This window comes from Ictalurus punctatus, chromosome 7, assembly GCF_001660625.3.
Source record: "Ictalurus punctatus breed USDA103 chromosome 7, Coco_2.0, whole genome shotgun sequence".
NCBI classification, from domain to species: domain Eukaryota; kingdom Metazoa; phylum Chordata; class Actinopteri; order Siluriformes; family Ictaluridae; genus Ictalurus; species Ictalurus punctatus.
This window is the reverse complement of record NC_030422.2, coordinates 111169-133211: the sequence shown is the minus strand read 5'-3', so window position 1 is coordinate 133211 and position 22043 is coordinate 111169. Positions and strand designations below refer to the sequence as shown.

At 40.5% G+C, this 22043-nt stretch overlaps 2 protein-coding genes across 2 annotated transcripts; both read right to left on the bottom strand.

Moving 5' to 3' along the window:
- Positions 1-24: 24 nt before the first annotated feature.
- On the bottom strand, positions 25-2892 carry zp3f.2 (zona pellucida glycoprotein 3f, tandem duplicate 2). The gene is made up of 10 exons (XM_017471376.2): positions 2759-2892; positions 2363-2547; positions 2178-2281; positions 1735-1814; positions 1466-1646; positions 1267-1369; positions 753-841; positions 580-668; positions 361-468; positions 25-134 (listed from the first exon to the last, which is right to left on the bottom strand). Exons 1-9 carry the CDS (start codon positions 2820-2822, stop codon positions 404-406), a joined length of 960 nt encoding a protein of 319 aa, XP_017326865.1. The 5' UTR covers positions 2823-2892; the 3' UTR covers positions 25-134; positions 361-403.
- Positions 2893-5099: 2207 nt separating this feature from the next.
- Positions 5100-20867, bottom strand: ap1g2 (adaptor related protein complex 1 subunit gamma 2). Its single transcript, XM_017471366.3, has 22 exons — positions 20642-20867; positions 19161-19363; positions 18924-19048; positions 16502-16643; positions 16064-16160; positions 15895-15971; positions 15683-15778; positions 15488-15568; positions 15268-15366; positions 14920-14975; positions 13267-13380; positions 12980-13120; positions 11229-11283; positions 10934-11056; positions 10187-10276; positions 9933-10060; positions 9663-9767; positions 9369-9516; positions 9130-9283; positions 8656-8807; positions 6157-6255; positions 5100-6077 (listed from the first exon to the last, which is right to left on the bottom strand). The coding sequence occupies exons 2-22, from the start codon at positions 19359-19361 to the stop codon at positions 5976-5978; spliced, it is 2385 nt and encodes a 794-aa protein (XP_017326855.1). The 5' UTR covers positions 19362-19363; positions 20642-20867; the 3' UTR covers positions 5100-5975.
- Positions 20868-22043: the final 1176 nt, after the last annotated feature.

The window sequence follows — 22043 nt, the reverse complement described above, 5'->3', positions numbered from 1 at the left end:
AAACCACCACACACCTCAGCCAAGTGGCAGCACAATAGCCTTTTATTTCATTTGTCCAAGTTACCAAGCAATGGAAATGCATGGCTGAACAACCTGCTTTGAAGCAGGTTTCTCTTTATGTAACCTTGTAGTTCCTGAAAATTGAGCACAGAGGGAAGGGGGGAGAAAAAAAAAAAAAAAAAAAAAAAAAAAAAAAAGTTTCCATCAGTGGCCAGAGATTTTAAGATCAGCACACACCCATCAGCTGCACAGACTTGTTGATACAAGTCTCACAATACAAAAATGAATTTAAAAAAAAAAAAAAAGAAAAAACCCTTTAAAAGCAAGTGAATCATATTCAGCAATTGACAAGTACCCAACCTGTTTCCAGGAGTCAAGTCTTTACTGAAATGCCTCATCTCGTTCACGAGGTAAGTGACGTTACAAGCAGTGGTCCCAAGACAGAATTTTGAGCTGGTCCTTGGGCTTCTAAGGCCAGGAACATCAAGACAACACATTTAAAAAATAAATAATTTAAATTTTTTTAAAAAGGATAATTACACAAGCATAATATCAGACTAAAAGCTGAAGTACACACACCTGAGGGCAAACCATCCATCTGCTGATTGCAGTCATAATCACAGCAATGGCACAGATCATCTTGGAAAGGGTCATCTAAAAGCTCCCACCTGTCAATGAAATTCTGAAGCTGGAGCAAAGATTGATTGGGAAAAATGGATTATGGAGCTTCCAAAAAAAAAAGGCATATTTACTTTTCAATAGATTTGTTGTAATTGCAAGCTTTGTTTTTCTCATTTAAATCTTCTGGGTCCCATACCACTAGCTTGCAATGGATATACACCTGGGTAGAAATGCAGAAGAACTGAGTTAGAAGATCAAAAGATACATCAACTAGAGAAACACGATTTAAGCTTCACATTTTTTGCAGTGATTCTGGTTTAAGAATATTGTGCTTAACAATGCAACAATCATTCTAATCCCTGCATCTTCATAGTCACTTTATCCTGGTCAGGTTCATGGCAGATCTAGAGACTTTGCTGGGAATGATGACGTACAAGGAGGGACCACAACTATGGGATTAGATTTGTGCCAGGATTATTGAAGAACATAGCTTTTCAAGACGTGAACAAGAACACAGCGAGTGTGTGTGTGTGTGGGGGGGGTCCACTCTGAAACTGAAAACGATGAACTCCATTTTGCTCCATAGTCATGCATACACCTGAATTATTAAAAAAATATTTAAAAGACTTATGTGGATGCATCTACTTGTTCTGTTGCAAATTTGAAGGTTTGTAGCTGAAGCACAAGTGAAGATGGCTGATTTCTTGGCAAGAATCTAGAGGACCCAGTCTTCCCATCCACAAGACAGCTATGGGGGAAGATAGAAGAATCACTTTGTATAAGCATTTGCTTCCTTCATTTTTGAAAGCATTGTGCAATGTTTTTAAATGTTAAATCCACATACCCTTTGTTAGTAATGATGGGATATGTCCATGACTGTGGTTCAAGTGCTAGGGTGTTAGATGCAACACACTCTTCCAGATATAGCATTAAGGACTGATGACCTTGCTGCACTACTGAAGCCCGGAGGTTAATAAATGAGCCGAGAGGAAAGGTGTTGGATAATGCCGGGCCACTTAAATCCTCTGTTTGGGAGAATTTAAGGAATAGGCATGTTTATTACAAAGACTTTCCTGAATTTAATTTCCTGCTACAGTCATTTGACATACTTACCATTCAAAAGACCCATATGAAAAGTCAACTCTCCTTGACCTTGTAAGACACCAAAAGCAGGCTGTGCAACTGGAAAAGGCCTAAAAGGTTGTACACAACACTCAGCAATGCATTTAGAGGTGTATTAGGGAAGGCTGGTACTTTGCTGAAGACTTGCACTCCAACCATAATCATGCCCACCTGAATCTATTACCTTAAGAAGTTCTTGGTCAACTAAACAAAACAGGCCTGTTAGATTTTGGTTTGAGATAAACCCTGCAGGAAGGTACCGTAGCTCTCAAAAGAGGATGGTTGGTGACCACTGCTATAAAAACAACTGACTGGAGGTAATAAGTATTCCAGACCAGAAGTCTATGACTATTGCAACTTTAAAACTTTGCATTCTCAAGGGTGGGAAAAACAAAACACCACCAACAGCAAAAAACACACAGTTGTAAGCTTACCTTTCAGTAACACACTTAATAGGGTAGATGACCGGTGCAGAATCTGACCTTATTAAGGGCCTAATGATCAGCTCATTTTCATAGATCAGCTTCTCAGGTGTTTCCTGGTGGGGCAAGACTCATTCTATTGGATTACCACATTTTAGGCGTCATAAAATCAGACTTTTTTTAATTTATTTTTTTACCTTTTGTCTGAAAAGGCATTCAGAGAAATGATAGTGGAAAACTGCCTCCCTTTCTCCATCAGCTGTAGATGAGAACTTTGAAGGAAAGCATTCACCCAGTACAAGTTTGAAGGGGGTTTCAGCCAGGCTTTCAGTCATTTTCCATGTGACTATGGCCGAGTCTTTTCCACACTTTACATGAATACCTGCAGATAAAATTTAAAAAAAAAAAAATAACAAAGCCACAACCAAAAGAAAAACAAAGCTCAATAATCAAGTACCAAGCATAGCATATTCATTTAGTATAAAATGTGTCAAATATAACTTTTCATTCTTTAAAATAATAATAATAATAATAATAATAATAATAATAATAATAATAATAATAATAAAAATTGTTCAAAGCTAGTTAATAACCTTCTCTGGACAAGACCACTTTTGCAGCTGCTAAAACAAAACAACACAGCCAAATGAAATACATGTCTGCTTGAGAGATCTGTTTAAACACAAGCTAAACCTGGCCGCACTGCCATCAGCCGTATTTATTATGCTTCCCCAATCAGCTTTCTGAAACAATTAACCTCTTTCAGAGGGCAGGGCATCAAGGCTTTCAGAAAATGGTCCCAGGAAGTAGCAGTAGACTTATGCACAGCCAATTTAAAGAACATCTAACATGTAAATCACTTCCTAATCATATAATTTTTGTTTTGTTTGCCATGCTCAGTGCAGTATGTGTCTGGTACTAGCCTATATCTGTATAACCTTGTACACAAAATCCTAAATCGTTTTTAAAAAAATATATATTTTTGTGCCAGACTCCAAGGAATACCACAAAACTGTATACATGTCAGTAATATTTTGTTTAAAATGATATTTTCTAGTCAACACTATAAATAATTCATATTAACATGAAATGGTTAATAATGTCACTGGCAATATCAACAAGCACAACCACATCCTCAAGTCTTGCGTGAGCCTTGCCTATGAAATATTAGGAAATGGCTGGCCATGGGTTAAATGGAAATGAATACATTTGTGTGTTTATTATTCACTATAAACAGATGTAACCTGTTCTAGAAGTGTCTTATAAGGGCATTGTTGTTGTTGTTGTTGTTGTTGTTGTTTTTAAATACAGCATTATTTCGTGTTACGAATTGCCTTTATTGATAAAAATGCTTTTGTATGTACAGATTTGTTAGCCTCTACTAGCATGCAGTAGATTACTAGCTGTACTTCATCCTTTTGACCACCAGATGTCACCAGTGTGCACTGTGATCGAGTAAAAGCTTCAAATTCTTTTCAACACAAGTAGAAGGACAGCTTCATTTTATTTTATTTTAGCCATACTTACTATTCATGTGTATTATGGTAAATTATTACAACTATATTTAAAAAATAAATGCACTGTGTAAGTAAGTGGCAAGTTCTGAAATTCATTGGAAGTGCTTATAACAGGGGCAATATGGTGGCACAGCAGGTAGTGTTGCTGCATCATCACTTCAGAATCCCTGATTTGATCCTGAGCTCTGGTTATTGTTTCTGTCCTGTACGTTCTTTCTGCAAGGTTCTCCAGTTTCCTCCCAAAAACTTACCACTAGGTGTGAAAGAGTGTGTGAATGTGTGTGTGGAACCCATCCAGGATGCTAGTATCCATGTCCATCCACATCCATATGCATATCCATCCACAAAAGTTTGTTCTTCACAACCACTGCCATCTATAAGTGACAAACACGGCACCATTTTATTTCAACATCAAGTCCGCTGCAGCATGACAAGTTTCAGCGGCTCCTTCCGGAGCTCCAAATATGAACGAATATAAAAATGGGTTATATTTTTAGCCGTCATTTCATCTCAAACTGTATAACAGTGCATTGAATAGTATGCCAATGTTTTACATGGCTGCTTTATTTAAATATAAATAGTGATGCATATTCATGGTGATTTTATTACTTCATAAAAGATCCACTTGTTACTACTGATGATCGATCTGTGTATGTTTATTTGTTTTTCTCACACAACTGCCCAGTTTCCATGAGCCTGTGCCCACTGTAGCCTCGGATCCCTGGTCTTGACTGACAGGGGTGGAACCCAGTGTAGCCTCCTCTACTGTGGGAAGTCCATGCACTTCACAGTGCAGAATGTTGTGCATTCCAAGATGCCTTTCTGCTCACCACGGCTGTAAAGAGTAGTTATTCAAGTTACCATCAGCTTGAACTTGGCCATTCTCCCCTGACCTGTCTCATCATCAAGGTGTTTATTCCCACAGAACCGATGCATTGTTTGTTTCTTTTTCACACTATCCTGTGTCACTTCTAGGAAAATCCAACAGTTTCTGAAACACTCAAACCAGCCCATCTGACACCAACAACCATGCCATGGTTAAAGTCACGGAGATTCACACTTTTACCCCCATTCTGATGTTTGATGTGAACATTAACTGAAGACCTGCATTTACATGATTTTATGCACTATACTGCTGCCACATGATTGGCTGATTGGATAACTGACTAAATGAGCTCCTATTAAAGTGGACACTGGGTGTATTTTGGTCCCAGTTTCATCATACCATTCACATCTTAACCTGAGAATAGCCTAGTCGTACTTACTAGTCAGCTCTGTTCCCATTGAAATATAGTGCAGTGGCGGGTTTTTTTGGTTTGATTTCAAGACTTGTGAAGTAGGCTAGTGGCGCAAATACGAATAATAATAATAAAAATAATGTTTCTGAATGAAAAGAAAAACAAAAATAAAATGAAAATCGACACAAGAAACAGCTTTTTATTTTAAAATGAAAATGTGTCTCAGACAATTTGTAAATAACCTGAACGTGTATCAGATCGACTGATCAGTACTGCCCATGTTAGTCTGGTATGGCTGCATTGTGAAATGAAAGAAAGTGCACTTTTTGCAGTCAAGATGAAAAAAAAATTCTGAGTGCTCCAGATCAAACTTTTTTTTTTGTTTGTGGATAAATGCGACTCTAGATAAATGGTCTACACAGCCAGAGACCATTCCCATAGCTAACTGGGACTGGTGTAGGTCTGGCACAGGTTTAATTGTGTGTATATGGAATGTGTATAGATGTGTCCAAACTAATAGTAGTGTTTTGAAATCAGAAGAGTTTCCATAGAGTCCAAACCAAATACGACAGTATAGCTGCTGGTATTAACTATGTTAGATGAAATCATTTTGTCTTTACATTTCTATTGATTATATCTTAAGATAGCAGAGTAGGGAATCAAAAGGTTCATTGGACAAAATGATTGTTGCCCAACAACTAGTAGTTTTTAATCAGTATATTTGACCACAATCATAAGTGGTCAAGCTAAAACACGAGCTTGGATTTCCATCAAGCCATTCCTTTTCATGTGAATAGCTTTTATTTAATTTGATTTTTTACATTAAAAAAAACAAAACAAAAAAAACAACTGTCTACTATTTGTACATATTTTAACCACTAGTTACTTTGTGTCTAAACATTTGCAATTCGGGAGCTCTCTGAATAAATTCTGCACTAATGTTCCACTGCACTCGCCAACAATGGAGTTCTTTGTACATCAATAACCATGACTAGAAACAAACTGTAATTTCCTTCAAGATCAGATACTGTATCAGGCCCAGGCAACTGCCACGGTCAGTTCAAAGCAGGGCTTGGGAAGGTGTCAATCTGTATTGTTTCCTGACAGACTGTGCCTCGGTTGGAGTAGGACACCCGAACCCGCATCTTTAGGCTTGCCTATAAGCAGAGACAAAATGGTTTTAAGCGGGCTGATTTCAACATACAAAAAAAAAAAGAAGTCTGGAAAACAACTGACCTTGTTGGTACTGTTGAGTAAAACGGTCTGTGTGACCGTACCATGATTTTGTGCTGGAATCACATCACCACTTGGAGCCTTCATCTGAAGCTGTACACTCTATAGAAGAAACCCATTAACACAGATCACATTCTTTGAAGAGCTTTGCAAAGTTCAGAAACTATAGTTACCATAAGCATGGACTAAGGCTGTCTTCACTCCTAGGTTGTTCGCTAAAGTCCGTCCCAGTTAGATATTTGGGGGGGGGGGGGGGGGTCTTTTCATTTTAATACATGTCGAGTTCAACTTCAGTGATTTAGAGCACATCAGTTTGTTTTCACAGTGATACAAGGACTTAGTCCCTTCCACATCATTTTGTTGCGTGAAATCATTAAATTGTCCTCATCAAAGTTAACACTGGTTCAGTTTGTTACCGGAAAGAACCGAGAGCCCTGATTTTTGGCAGACCAATGTTCAATTGTTTGGTGAAGTGAACTAAGCACTTACCACTGAAGTAAAGTTACGTTATTTTTCAACTTTAGGCTTATATATGGATATACTGTGGAAGCTGTGACTACTTGATTTGCAATGGTATTCACACTCAGTAGCAAAACCAATAACAAAACAGGAGGATTGGCAAAAAGACATCTCGAAATCTACAAAAATCCACGTAGACTGGATTAGCATACTCCCATGACCCGTCACAAAGCTAGGTATGAGTAAAGAGCTAGTCCACTGTTCCACAAAATTCATGAATGCCTAACTATTAGATGTGTCTCCAACCCAGTACCTTTGTATAGACTTTTCCTGGGACCTTGATGAGTGCAACTCCCTTATAAAATGGACTGGAACACAAGGTCTGCTTCCCTTTTATAAAAACAGGAACCACAGTTCCATTTTGCCAGTCCAAAGGCACTGCCCAGCTCTCTATGCAACACTGAAAATGTATATTAATTGCACCACCCCAACCTTGTCCAGCGCCTTCAATTCTTCAGCTGAATCTCATCCGCCCCTGCAGGCTTGCCACTACGAAGGTGCCTCAGTCACAGAGACAGATCACAAATCACCAGAGATTATTTGCACTGCCCCTGTAGGAGGACATGTCCACTTGGTTGAGTTCCTCTTCCTCAAACTGCTCCTTCCATCACTCAACAACCTCCCCAGTAGGTGTCAACACTCTCCTGCAACACTTGCTCAACAGAGCTTGTGCGTGGTCTCATCTTCTGCCCTGAGGTGTTGAGTGGTTCTGAGGCCATCTCATACTCTTTTTCCATGGCCTGTCCAAACTCCTCCCATAACTGCTTTTTCTGCAGCCTTTTTAGCTCTCCTATACTTCTCAACTGAATCAGTAAAGCCTTGACCATTACTCAGAAGGCCTCCTCCTTCAGCTTGCCAGGTTCTCTCATCACTGGTATCCACTAGCATGTCTTCAGGATCATTACCATGGCAGGAACTGACAGTCTTCTGGCCACTGCGTTACCAGGTAAATCTGCGGAATACCTCGTGCCACAAATCAGAAATCCAACTAACCAAGTGCTGATCAGTTGACAGACAGCTGTGGCCCTCTCTTTGAATTTTGTCCCACGGTGCTCTGATACCAAGTATACTTATAAGCAACCTTTTGTTCAACCAAACTGCCCTTTGACTTTATGGCTTACCCAGAAGTCTAATAACATTTCACCACTTGGATTCAGATTCACATTCCCAATGCTGGTTTCCATTCAAGGGTCTAGACCATCTAAGACTGTCTTTCTATTACATGTCTAGCACCCAAATGGCATTGCTGACCCTTCACCTTGCAGGGGATGAGCCCACAAGATGGCACCAGGTCACCATTTTGGGCTGAACCCGACCAGATTATCTGGGTCACCAGGCAGTCATCTGCAGCCACCACCCCAGCCCCATGGTTGGGTCCCGGTAAACCATATCTGGGCAGGGTACCCATTAGTCTTTTTTGCACTTGGGATTTGTCATTAGGATCGCTTGTTTTCCCTCAGATCCATTCACTAAGGGAGGCCCTACTGAGAACACTAAGCACCCAATGACATAGCCCTGCGTTTCACCAAGATACAAAAGCCCCTTTACCACAACATGGCCTATAATTGGATGTAGAACTACTAGTAATCTCGTCACATTATTAACTGGTAGTTAAGATCTACAGTATTCTATATTTTCTTTAATTACAGGCACCTGCATGACTCACAGAGGCTAAAGAACCCTTCATATTAGTACCAATAAGAAGTGTCCATCATAGCACATTCTCCCAAATTCTTGACTAATCAAAGAACATTACACATGCAAATAATTTGGCGCACCTAAAACTGTTGAAACCAGCCCAAATGAAAACACACACACACACACACACACACACACACATCAAACTCGGGTGAGAATTTTACTAAACAAACTAGGTATGAAGAGACTAAACTAGTAATTTAGATATAAAGTAGGTATTTAAAAGTCCAAGATACAGTATAAATAAATAAATAAATAAATAAATAAATAAATAAAATCCAAAACCTTAGGTACTGCTGCTTGTAGGGTGAAGTTGGTGACATCACTCTGTGTGGAGTTAGAAGCAGTGAATGTGACTGTGATGCCGGTCTCTGTTTGTCTGTCACACTGAAGTTTCAGGCTCACTCCTCCAACATCATACACGGTCACATTAGGAACTAAGAAACACACACCCAAAAAAATTGAAAAAACCCCCCCCCAAAAAATATACACTCAAATCTTTACGACCAACTGGCTAACAAAATATTTCCTGCAATTAATATAATGTTATTTACAATCCTTAGATGCAAATTTTCATATTCATGCTCTAAATTTGTCTAGAATAAAAAAAAAAATCTTATTCCTACATGCACACATTTAGACTCAGTTCCATGTAGGGATACAGTCTTACACTGAGAAAAGAAAAAAAAATGTGCAATTCTTAAGCTTTTTCTTGAATAAAATTGCATGATGTTGCGGAAAGAAACCACTAATACAAACCAGGAGTTCCAGGAGGGGACGCTAGACCTCCCAGCAAATCCAGCAGGTTTCCGCTTGTGCTTGAACTAGTAGAGCTGGGTATCGTGTTGACGTTTACACTGCTTTCCTGGAGAGGCGTATCTGTTTCACCCAGCAAGTCCAAAAGGTCACACGCCTGAAACCCAGACTCCACATCAGTCCTGTGGTCCACCAAGGGCAGCTACAACCAGTCAGGTTAAAACACGATCTAAAAAAAATACCTGATTTGCTGGTTCCAGAGGCAAAACCGACACCCCTGCAAGTGGCTTGTGCTGATTGGGATCTTTAATAGACTCCCTGATTACATCTCCACTGGTGGAAATGGGCGAGTTCTTCTCAACTGCTGGCATCCTCTCCAACACGGCAGCCCTGTCCGGATAACGGACAAACACCACGCGTTACATACTATTACACCACACGACATATCATACAACGTAGAAGGCAACACCGTACTGGCAGACACGCAATGCATGCAGTTATCAATGAACTTGAATGTTGATCATACAGTATAAGACCTTATGTGGTCATATTTTTTGAAGAGGGCGTTGTATTCCACTGCTCTCTGCTGAAGCTCCAGATCAATGCAGCTGCAGTAGATACTAACTATACTCCTGATTCGGCTTTTGTGGCGGAGGTGGAAGGGCAGGTGAGAGAGAGAGAGAGAGAGAGAGAGAGAGAGAGAGAGAGAGAGAGAGAGAGAGAGAGAGAGGGAGAATGCCTTAATAACAAGAATAACTTAATAACCTTTGCTATATAATGGCAGTTCAAGAAAAGCTGACTCTTACTCCACATTGGCTGTGATGCGGGTACTCAGCTTCATGATGGCAGTTAGGGCAAAACCCCTGGTTGCGGAAGCTGACATGTGTGACTGTAAGACTGTTTCCAAGGCATCAAGGACATCGTCCTCGGTTACCTTGAACCAAAGAATAAAAGTGGACACAAAAGACACAGATAAACTTTTATTTTTTTCCAAAAAAAAAAATAAAAAAAATTAAAAAAAAAAAAAAAGATGCATACCAAAGACACATAATTGCCATACCTGCATAGGTTCTATGTCCTCACACTCCCCTTTCAGCAGCAAGTCACCATACTCCCCTATACACCAGCAGGCTACTTGAACCAGGGATTGCTGAAAGATAACAATTACTTGTCTAAGGTAGAACCGGTTTAAGGTTGGTTAGTTGTAAACCAAATTAGCCAAAGTAAATCATACACCGATACATTTTATTTCATTAATGAGCTCAAAACATTCATTTTATTTCAGCAATGAATCATGAATTATTTAACGAATTCACTCAAAAACATTCTCCATTTAACTTCACAGAATTCAAGGCTAAAAGATTACTAATATGAAATGGGAGGAAAGGGGCAGGGCTTCGTCACATGTTGACTGGATAATTTGTGCGTTTGTTTTTTTTTATCTGCAATTTTATATATTTTTTGCTTGCTTGCTTGTTTTTTTCCCCCCTCACCATTTTGATCACCTGTCAGTATCCACCCATCGGCTAGCTCTCTCTTATCATACGACGTGCTTTGATTGATAAGTGTCTCTGTGACTGACAGCTGAGAGATTGCAATGTCATCCCTCCTGCCTAGAAAGCATGGCCAATTTTGCTCCTTTGGCTTCTGGCTAAGGACGGTATCATCAGGATTTGAACCCTCGAGACAATCAAGGGATGATGAGACAAATCGGACGAGCACCTTTTCTGTTGCGCCATGCAGGAGCATGCGGAGCTTGTAAAAGTTAGCAGGTCTACAACACAGACACGGCATGGCGCATCCTTACCTGTGAAATGTCACTGATTAGTGCTCGGTAAAGCTTGTGAACGGTGTAGCAGTGAAGCTTGGTCGCTGTAGCAATGAGCTGAACTAGGTTGGGCACGGTCTCGTCTCTCACGTCACTCCCTGCCTGAGGGAATAAAAAAAAAAAAAAAGAACATTAGGAATACGCAGTGAAGCGTTATATTATAAAATTCAAACAAATACATATGCAGTAGGTGTAATGGATAAATTTGTTGGCGTCGAGTTATTTGGAGAAGAAACCGGAGCTGAGGTTAATGAAACAGGTCGAAGAGATTTACCGTGATGAGGACATGCAGGATGGTGTCGATGTGCCAGCGTTGAGATGGTGAATACCTGACAGAGACACAGAGAGAGACCTAGTGTTGTCCAGCGCCTGTGTTATGCTATTGTGACACAGTTGGGCACAGGCTGGCACACTGAACACAAAGAAAAAAAAGTCGTACACGTTCACAAAGTTAAGAGAGAGTGGCTTTTCCCCAGAGGCCTCACTGTGAACACAAAGACATACTAAGCTCGGTGAACAGAGAGATGTATTCAGCGAGACCCTGCTGCGTGGCATTCAGTGGCACATGTGCAGTCATGTGAAAAAATAATAGTACATCCCTTTGGATTTTTTTGACATATCTGGACGAGCAAACATTTGATCATCTCTGAAACTGTGCCCATTAATGAAGCTGATATTCTTGAATAAATGACTGAAAAAGCTAATTTTCCTTGTGGTTTTATTCAACAGAAATATCAATAGATGTGATATTTTTCTGTGGAAAAACTAAAAAAAAAATTTTTCTGTGGAAAAACCCTTGTCCTCAGAAGAAGTATTGCCCCCTTTATCAGAAATAACTTCTTGTAGGCATTTTTTCATAATTGTCCACCAGTCTTGTTGGAATATTTGACCACTTTTCCATGCAATATTCTTTCAGTTGCGAGATGTTCTGCCTGTTTCAAATCCTCCACAACATTAACACTACACCAATGCAGTTCAAATCTGGGCTTTGACTCGGTCGTTCCATAACCCTCCATTTCTTCTTTTTCCTTTGTAGAAAAATCATTCCTTGGTAGATTTGTAAATCATTCCTTGGTAGATTTGTAAGTCATTCCATGGTGGATTTGCTAGCGTGCTTAGGATCATTATCCTGTTGAAAGGTCCACTTTCGGACAGATGGCCTCACATTATCTTCAAGCATTCTTTGATATGATGCAGAATTCATAGTTAAATCAATGAATGCAAGCTGTCCAGTCCCTGAGGCAGTGAAGCAACCCTAAACCAAACATTTCCACCACCGTGCTGCTCAGATGGTATGAGGTCTTTGGTCTGCAGTAAACATGTCTGCTGTTACTGTGTCCAAACAACTCTATCTTTGATTCATCTGTCCAGAGCACATTATTCCAAAAGGCCTGGTCTTTGCCTGTATGCTCATTGAAAAATTCTAGTCTTGCAAAGGCTTTTTCCTGACACGCCTCTCTGTGCAATCTCTTTCTGAATGTAGAAGCATGCACTTTGATACCAACAGTTGCAAGACTTACTGCAGATCCTGTGATGAAATGTTGGGGTTCTTGGAGACTTCTTTTTGCATCAGACAGTCTGTTCTCGTGCCAAATTTGCTTGGATGGCCAGTACTGGACAAATTGGCAGTCGTTTGAAATCTGCACCATTTGTAGATGATTTTCCTTACAGTGGAATGATGTATTTCAAATAATTTGGAGATCTTTTTAAATCTTTTGCCAGACTTATATTTGATTCTAACACCCGTAACAATCTTGAACACCTGATTCTAATTTTATGGATTTGTAGGCGTGATAAATGTAGGGGTGTACTTACTTTTTCCATGTAAGTGATCTGTTTACTACAAAATGTCAATTTCATGTCGTTTGATAGAGTGTATCACCTTCATTAATAGGCACTGTTTCAAAGAGGATCAAATGTTTGCTTGTCCAAATATGTCCAAAAAAGCCAACAATTTCAATGGGGCGTACTTTCTTTTTTTCACATGACTGTATATGACGAGAACGCTTGTAGTCGTTTCAGTACCTTTCAGCTGTGTTGAATATGCCAGACGCTGTGTTTGATCGAAGTTCTGGTGGACAGGTAGAGAGGAAAGCGAGAAGCTCTTTCATCATGGTGCGGATGTTCGCTGCGGTTACTAAAGCTAGGGAAAGCTGTAAAGCGCGACTGGGAAATGAGAAGACAAAAGATTACCTTTATACATACATGTGATAATGTATAGCTAAAAAAAGAGGACAAATAATAAACTTAAATCGAGGATAAAACTAATGTAAAGGAATGTCCAACTATGCCATAAGTCCTGTATATACTACCGTTTAACTGAAGCATCCTGGTCCTTCAGGCAGTCCACGATAGTACCCCTGTGTCTCTGCACTGCATTGTGATCTGTCTGAACAATCTTCTGGAGCGAGGTCATGGATATATAGCTGTGGAAACCATATGGAGGGATCCATCAGGTGAATAATAAATGGAGAGAAATTTGAAACCATAGAATTTTTTTTCCAAATATTGCAAAAGTGATCTAGAGCTAGATCATGTTGTGATAATATAATGCCTCATCATTGGTTTCTAAAACTTTACCTAACCACTTGCACCAAACCAGAAATCTTGTTTATTTAAACATCTATTTAGTGGATGTACACCTTCTGGGGCCTGTATTTTGTAAAAAAAACAAAAAACAAAAACAAAAACAAAAAAAAACAACAAAAAAACAAAAAAAAAAAACAAAAAAAAAAAACAAATTCAATTCAAATGCTCAAATTAAATGCCATTTTAGACATCAAAATAAAAACCAAAAGGTATCCATTAGGCCTGAATGGGAATCAAGGCCAACTGTCATCCTGAAAAGGTGTATGAACTGGGAGAAGCTGAGGAAAGCAGACAGTCCTGTTAGGCCTGATTGTTCTGCATAATTACCATGATTAGCCCACATGCAGTGATAAAAATCTAAACGTAATCAGATAGCACATCAAGTCTGACTTTCCTCTATATCTGGACTGGTTCAAGGGTGCTTTCACACCTGTTAGGCTGTTTGTCGAGTCTGAATCAGAGAGAAAATTGACATTTTTGGTTCGTTTGCTACTTGGTTTGTATTGATCATGTTGGTTTGGCTTCAAATAAACCAGGAAGCAAAAAAGTGGATGAGGGATATGTATGGCTGAAACTGTGCTCACAAAACTCCTTTATGCATTCTTCAGAAATACGGCAACAGAGAAAGGTCAACAAATATGCCAAGCACAGAGAGCACAAAGAACAAAAAAGAAATGATTACATAAGGACATAACATATATCACACATCTTTTATTTGAGTTCAGTCCAAATATCCAGAACACCATCTTTGCAGCGCCAGAGCTCTGTCCTTCAGCTCAGTTTGTGCCTCGTATCTACAGAAAAAAGGTTGACTGCATCCCAAAATACAAGTCAAGTCCAGTTCACTTCCTTCAATGATGTCAATTCGGGGTCAAAGCATTTCCTCACTACAGTCGAACCGTCCAAGATTTCAATTGTGACCAGACTGAGATCACCTCAATCAAATGGCGAGGTTTGGTGAGGTCAGTGAGTCACAGGCTTGATGCAGCTATTGTAACCAAACATTAAGTGCAATTTACTTGAATTTACTTCAAGGCTTGTCTGTTCCTATACTTTTGCTCACCTTAAAACTGGGTGCTGTGATACAAAAGGTTCTATGTTTTATGTTGTTTAACACATCTAACTGTAAATACCAGGAAATAAAAGATTAAATCCTAAACTCTCGTCTCATATCCGTCTTTTGCTCTCAAACCCAAAAGGTCTTTGGTGTATAGCACAAACAAATAAATTGCCCTTGCCGTTCCAATAGTTTGGAACTTTATGTGAAAGCACCCTAAAAACCTGAGATTAAATTTCTTTTTTAATTAAAAAAAAAAAAGAGAGAGAGAGAGAGAGAGAGAGAGAAAAAAAGAACAAGACGAAAGAAAGGCACTCACCGGATATTCCTATCATTATTTAAAAGAAACCGTCCCAAAATATTCACAGCAAGAACCTGTCACAAGCACACAAGCACACATGGTTACTTACTTATGTGGAAAGTAGACAGATAATATGTGGAGAGACCGCTGATGCAGACACCTAAGTGGAAGAAAGCTTAAGACCAGTGATGCATCGATACTATTTAGCTTTTATGAAGGTGTCGTCATTGTTTTCACCGTGTCCCAATCCCTCACTGTCAAGGACTGCTAGTGGCTGATATTCAAAAAACAATATGCTGTGCCCATAATAGTATCGGTACCCATGCATGCCCACCAAAGGCTAAAGACATTACGGAGACCACGTACCCGGAGACCACTTTCTGATTTGATGTCCATGACAGTGAGAACTGTTTCATACAGCACAGCACTGCCTGCAGTCTTACTGCTGTCGGTGTTAGTGGCCACCTGCACATCAAGACCAAATAACAATCCTTAAAGAGATTTATAAAATAAAATTTTAAAAAACCCACTGTAGATGTATTTGCAGGGGGAAGAAAAAAAAGAAAAGAAATGGTTCGTTGTATACCTGTGCTAGGAGATCATTCATAAGATCACTTGCTGCGTCGTTATTGTGACCTAAAATCCTCAGCAATCTGAGAATGCGAATCTATGAGAGAAAGACAGATGTAATTAACGGATGGTCTCGTATCTCATATTGGATAAACGAATTAGTCGGCTGTTATGTCGACTGAGCGATCAATACGCGGAGATACAGGCTGACCTGCAAGAAAGGGTCACTGATGCCGGCTATGTTGTGTTCTGGAGAATAACCTGACGTGACCAGATCCTTCATTATTTGAACCAGCTGTGGAACAGACTGAAAGCGAAAAAGAAAAAGACGTTAGAACTAAAAGTAATGCACGCGTTCACCAATACCCGATTCCTCGTTAACCCTCCCCTAGGTATCAACGTGTTTACGTGCTACTTCGATACCTTGCGGAACTGCTCCAGAGTGTCAGGATTGCGGTTACACAGCTCTGTGATCAGAACCATGGCACCGTGCAGAACACCTGACAGAAATTTTCAACAGTTAGATTAAGCACTGAACAGTGACGGGAGACACGTGGGAAGACTCAGACGACCTGAGAAAAGACAGACTAACCGTGGTTCCTCTCCGAGAGCAGGGAGCCTGCAACAGGTGTGAACATCTCTCCCATGTCAGGAATTTTCCTCACGATATGGACGGCACACAAAGCTGCCTGGAGTAGCAAAATCATCGTTATAACCACTTCATTATGAATTCATAGTAACTGCAGCTTGCGCTACCATCCGGACATCGCAAGGACGTGAATCTGCATGTCTTTAAGCACTGTGCTGCTGCCACATGATTTGTTGGTTGAATAATTGCACAAATTATGAGTGCACAACTATTTTACCTACTAACATGATTTTTGTCCTCCCTCATCACTGACTCGCATGGACAGTTCAAACGAAAATTACTTCTGCTGGGCTGCAGTGTGCTGAATTTGACCGAATTGAAACCTCTCTTCAGGTCTCTGTGGAAATGCGGACAGTCTAGGCTATCCCACAGGCCATATACCTTTTTCCTGATGTAGGAGCTGGAGGACCTGAGGAGGCGCTCGATTTCAGGGGCCAGGTCTCGACACATCTCCGCAGAACCCATACAGGCCAGAGTGCACAGGGCCAGAGACTGCACATGCTGACTCCCGTGTGAAAGGTCACTGCGAAACAACACACAGCAATTAAACGAAATTAAAATAAGTAAGAAGAGTTACAGAATGTAGGGTGAACTCTGGTGGTGTGGGACAATTTGGACCAATACATGTTTATATCCTACTGCCCATGTCTGGATCTAAAATCATAGGTCAGTAAATGAGGTCATCTCTACATGAAAGTGTGTATTATGTCAGTCACATGGAAAAAGTAAGTACACTCCTACATTTATCACACTGTCAAATCCATAAAATTAGAATCAGATTTTCAAGATTGGGTGCCAGTGATTAGATCCTGCTTAGGGAGTGCAGGTGGAACCGGTCTTATTTATACCCTTCTCATATCTAGTGTCTGGTGCTCCCTTTGTTATTGAGGTGTGTGATGTCAACCAGTTCTGTAAGGCCTTCAGAAAAATGGTTGTGGATGCCTAAGAGTCTGGCGAGGGATTTAAAAAGATCTCCAAATAATTTGAAATACATCATTCCACTGAAAGGAAAATCATCTTCAACTGGTGCACATTTCAAAGGACTGCCAATTTGTCCAGGACTGACCGTCCCAGCAAATTCAGCCCAAGAACACAAGAACAGACTGTCTGATGAAAAAGAAGTCTCCAAGAACCCTAACATTTCATCACAGGATCTGCAGTAAGTCTTGCAGCTTTTGGTATCAAAGTGCATGCTTCTACAATCAGAAAGAGATTGCACAGATCTGACCTGCATGTGAGACGTGTCAGGAAAAAGTCTTTGCAAGACTAGAATTTTTCAATGAGCATACAGCCAAAGACCAGGCCTTTTGGGATAATGTCCTCTGGACAGATGAATCAAAGATAGAGTTGTTTGGCCACAGTAATATCAGACATGTTTTCGCAGACCAAAGACAGCTTTTCAGGAGAAGTACCTCATACCAACTGTGAAGCACGGTGGTGGAAATGTTATGGTTTGGGGTTGCTTCTGTGCCTCAGGGACTGGACAGTTTACATTCATTGATTTAACTATGAATTCTGCATCATATCAAAGAGTGCTTGAAGATAATGTGAGGCCACCTGTCCGAAAGTTGAACCGAAAGTGGACCTTTCAACGGGATAATGATCCTAAGCACGCTAGCAAATTCAGCATGGAATGATTTACAAATCTACCAAGGAATGATTTTTCTACAAAGGAAAAAATAAGAAATGGAGGGTTATGGAATGGCCGAGTCAAAGCCCGGATTTGAACTGCATTGAAATGTTGTGTGGGATTTGAAACAGGCAGAACATGCAAGAAAACCCTCAAACATCTTGCAACTGAAAGAATATTGCATGGAAAAGTGGTCAAAAATTCCAACAAGCCTGGTGGACAATTATGCAAAAACACCTACAAGAAGTGATTTCTGCTAAAGGGCGCAACATTTCTTCTGAGACCAAGGGTGTACTTACTTTTTCCACAGAAAAATATCACATCTATTGATATTTCTGTTGAATAAATGATTATTCTTGTGGTTTTGTTCAAGTATATCAACTTCATTAATAATTACTGTTTCAAAGATGATCAAATGTTTGCTCATCCAGATATGTCAAAAAAGCCAAAAATTTCCATAGGGTGTACTTATTTTTTCACATCACTGTACATGCTTCATTAGCATTGCCTTGTTTTAGTGAAACTTTCATTCTTTAATTAAGATTTTATAGCTCTGTGTCTGGTCATTAGACATAAAGACTAATACAGTGATGAGTGAGAAGATACTATAGAAGATGAGAGAGTCTAAAAGAAGTCTAGTATACTGTAAATAACAGTGTCATTAACAGGGAGTCTATTTACAGCCCACGGCATAAATTTCAGCTGGACTTAATACCGCTCCTCACTCAAGCTGATATTGTGCAAGAAAAACGGGCTTAAGAATAAGATGAGAATCATGTGTAACCCGAGACACACCTCTGTTTTTACTCTAACCCTGCCCGATGTGTGTTACTCTTGTGTAACTTCTGAATAGTTTGTAGTTACGTCTGACGTCTGAATTCTGATGTGCACAATTACGGTACTAAATACTATAATTAAAAAAAAAAACATCTCAAGCCGAGTGTTTACCGTTAACAGTGTGTTAACAGTGTGCTTTGCAACGAGTAGTCTAGCACCATGTTCAAGTAATGAAATATGACTTGCTCTGATTCTGGAGCTGTTGATTTTTGCTTGAAATTGCTAACTGCATGATTCTTACCGGCAATTACAAAGCAACAATTTACCACAGTCCCCAAATTACCCGAGTTCATCCCACATTATGGTGGTTAGAGGAGAAGAGATGAATGAGGTTACTTCTTGATAGAGTTGGTGATAAGCAGGCTGGCATCCTGCTTCTCATCCAGGAGCATCATGGCACCCAGGTAACCGATCCTTTTCTCGCTGTATCGTGAGCTGGCTATCATGTGTACACACTCCATCTGAAAAAGAAAAACATTGGTTATTTGTTTGCCATGTCTAGGAGGTAAGGTATGCATGCATGACGCTATAGACACATTAAAAAGAGGCCATGCAGAAGTCACATAACATTACCTGCCCAAAATGTGCAGGATAGCCCAGCATGTGCACATATAACAGCTTGGCTAGGTTGTGAAAGCGGGCATCGGTGTCAGTTTGACGAAACTGCGCTCGGATGGCAGCACACTCTCGCTGGATAACCGCCCGCTCCTCTGCCTGAGTCCGGGCACTCCGGATTGCCCGGATCATTTCCTGTAGGCGTACTGATGGAGCCATGTCTGCATGTGTGTATAATGCATGTATAAGTATAAGTACACCCTCATCAGGTCACAACACTGAAAAGCTTATCATCTCATTCATATACACACACACTGATCAGTCATAACATTAAAACCACTGATAGGTGACGTCAATAAAATAACAATATCAGCAATCAAGTGGCAAAAAAGAAATAGCCGATTCACCTTTAGAGTCTTGATTACGTATATGAACACTGAAATAAAAGATGACTTATTTGCAAGAATAAATAAATACATAAATAAATGTACATTTTTGGTGGGAAGAAAACTTCCAATGAAATACTTGTAAGTAGATCATCAACAGTCAACCAGCGAATATTTATTATACTGAATTTTTGTTTTAAAGGTGCATTAGGTAACAACTGGGGTGGGGTGGGGTGGGGTGCATAAGTTTTTCCACCCCCAAAACTTATGGTGGTTGAACCTGGGTTAGCATTACCAAGGACTGTCACGACATCATGTTCAAGCACACTCGGACATTCAACCGCTGGAAAGCAGAATTAGTACTCTATAGACCTGCAACTTCTCTTCGGAATGAATTACTAGGAGGTGAAAGGGTGTTGGGGGCGTGGCTATAAAATGACTGACAAGAGGCCGATCCAAATTCCGGACTGGACGCCCTTCAGCTACATAACACACTTGTTCTGTGACAATAGCTTAAGCTATATTTGAAAATCATTATCTACATCATGTATATTAGTAAGAAATGTAAAAATATTGACGACTGCACCTTTAAAAAAAAAAAAAAAAAATTCCACTGTAGCAAATTCTACTAAAAGATCAATTGGGATATTCAATTCAATTCAATTTGTTTATCTATTGTTTGTATCATCCTGTTCACCTGTGGTGTCTTATTACCACGAACCCTTATGGAACATTCTTTTTTGTGTAAAGAGGAAGTAGGCTGTAGGCACTTCCGTGTCGCAGGTGAAAGAGAGAATTGTACACCTGTCCCAGCACTATCCTTGCCATATTGTGCGCTTCATCATCCTCCAATACTGTATTTTAAATGCAAGCAGAAATACCTCACAGGTATTTCTTATTTACATACCTCTTATTTTTTTAAAATAAGAACCCTGTTGCAAGCGCTTGTGTTTTATTCGGCTGACTTATTTTCACCAAGCCCACGCGCATGTACAGTTCTGTAGGTTAGGTTTCATAACATCGCACTATAATGTCCAGATAGTGTCGTTAAAATAGAAATAAAGTCAGATTCAGTGTTGACCACAGACACGGAAACATCTGCTACGATCTTACCTTACCTCAGAAGATCTCCAGCGCTGTCCCTTCACAACAACAGTGTACACAACGTATCAATGTCATTCATATCATCAGCAGACTCATTCAAGCAACCCTATTTCCTGCTTGTGAAACCGAATACGATCAACTCGCTATTACACACAAACCCGACAACACCAGCGCCACCTCCATCCGGCTGTGTGTGTGTGTGTGTGTACACAAACCAGCGTCAGAAGCACCTTTCCCCATTTTCTGTTCCCCCCCCTTCCACCTGTATTCCGACATGTCCCGCCCTTTGCGCCCGGTCTGGTCCAATGGAGTGTAAGAATACACTTGCGACCAGTCTACAGGAGACAGGACAGTCCAATCCTAACTCAGGAGGCGGGGATTGTCGCTATGCGGGTAGAAAACATCCTCTGCCGCTGAAACATTAGGGACCATCGCTAAAGTGCAGCAAGAATGAAAAGTGTATACAGCTTGACATAATCAGCTGTATGATTTGATTTGAGTAGTGTCTTTTTGAATATCCATCCATCCATCCATTTTCCATACTGCTTATTACACAGGAGCCTGGAGCCTTTCCCAGGGAACCCAGGAGACACCCAACATGCTGGGAAAAAAACAAACAAACAATAGAAACCCTCATAGAATTTGTAATGGTTTTAATGGAAACTGTAATGGTCCCTAATTTGTTGCCTTGTATTTGTTGGTGGTGGCATGTTATGACTAGTGGATACCATTAAGGACCAATAATAGTTTTAGCTAGTGGCTTGTAATGGTATTTGTAGGGGAAACCATTCGAATTTCTGCAATGGTTTCTATTGGAGGGGCGCACTGTGGCGTAGTGGTTAGCCTCACACCGCCAGGGTCGGGGATTCGATTCCCACCGTGGCCCTGTGTGTGCGGAGTTTGCATGTTCTCCCCGTGCTGTGGGGGTTTCTTCCAGGTACTCTGGTTTCCTCCCCCAGTCCAAAGACATGCATGGTAGGCTGATTGGCGTGTCTAAAGTATCCATAGTGTATGAATGGGTGTGTGATTGTGCCCTGTGATGGACTGGCATCCTGTACAGGGTGTACCCCGCCTTGTGCCCCATGCTCCCTGGGATAGGCTCCAGGTTCCCCGTGACCCTGAAAAGGATAAGCGGTATAGAAGATGGATGGATGGTTTCTAGTGGTTTTTTTTTCTTTCTGCAGGTCTGGCAGGGTGCCATCCCATCACAGGACACAATCGCACACTACAGACAATTTGGAATTGCACATGTCTTTGGACTGGGGGAGGAAAGCGGAGTATCTGGAGGAAACCGGGGAGAACGTGCAAACTCCGTGCACACAGAGCCAGGATTCGAACCCCCAACCCTAGAGGTGCGAGGCAAGCACGTTAACCACACAGTATACTCCAGTTTACACCATCAGGAGTTTTA

What these genes read in the sequence shown, in the direction of transcription:
- zp3f.2 (XM_017471376.2), bottom strand. Translation starts at nt 2,822, where the DNA reads ATGTATTTCATTTGGCTGTGTTGTTTTGTTTTAGCAGCTGCAAAAGTG. An exon ending in AGTGGTCTTGTCCAGAGAAG is followed by an intron (nt 2,548 to 2,758) that starts GTTATTAACTAG and finishes TTTTATCTGCAG; the next exon opens with GTATTCATGTAAAGTGTGGA. An exon ending in AATGCCTTTTCAGACAAAAG is followed by an intron (nt 2,282 to 2,362) that starts GTAAAAAAATAA and finishes TTGCCCCACCAG; the next exon opens with GAAACACCTGAGAAGCTGAT.
- ap1g2 (XM_017471366.3), bottom strand. Translation starts at nt 19,361, where the DNA reads ATGGCTCCATCAGTACGCCTACAGGAAATGATCCGGGCAATCCGGAGT. An exon ending in CTCTGGAGCAGTTCCGCAAG is followed by an intron (nt 15,779 to 15,894) that starts GTATCGAAGTAG and finishes TTTCGCTTTCAG; the next exon opens with TCTGTTCCACAGCTGGTTCA. An exon ending in TCAGTGACCCTTTCTTGCAG is followed by an intron (nt 15,569 to 15,682) that starts GTCAGCCTGTAT and finishes TTTCTCTCATAG; the next exon opens with ATTCGCATTCTCAGATTGCT.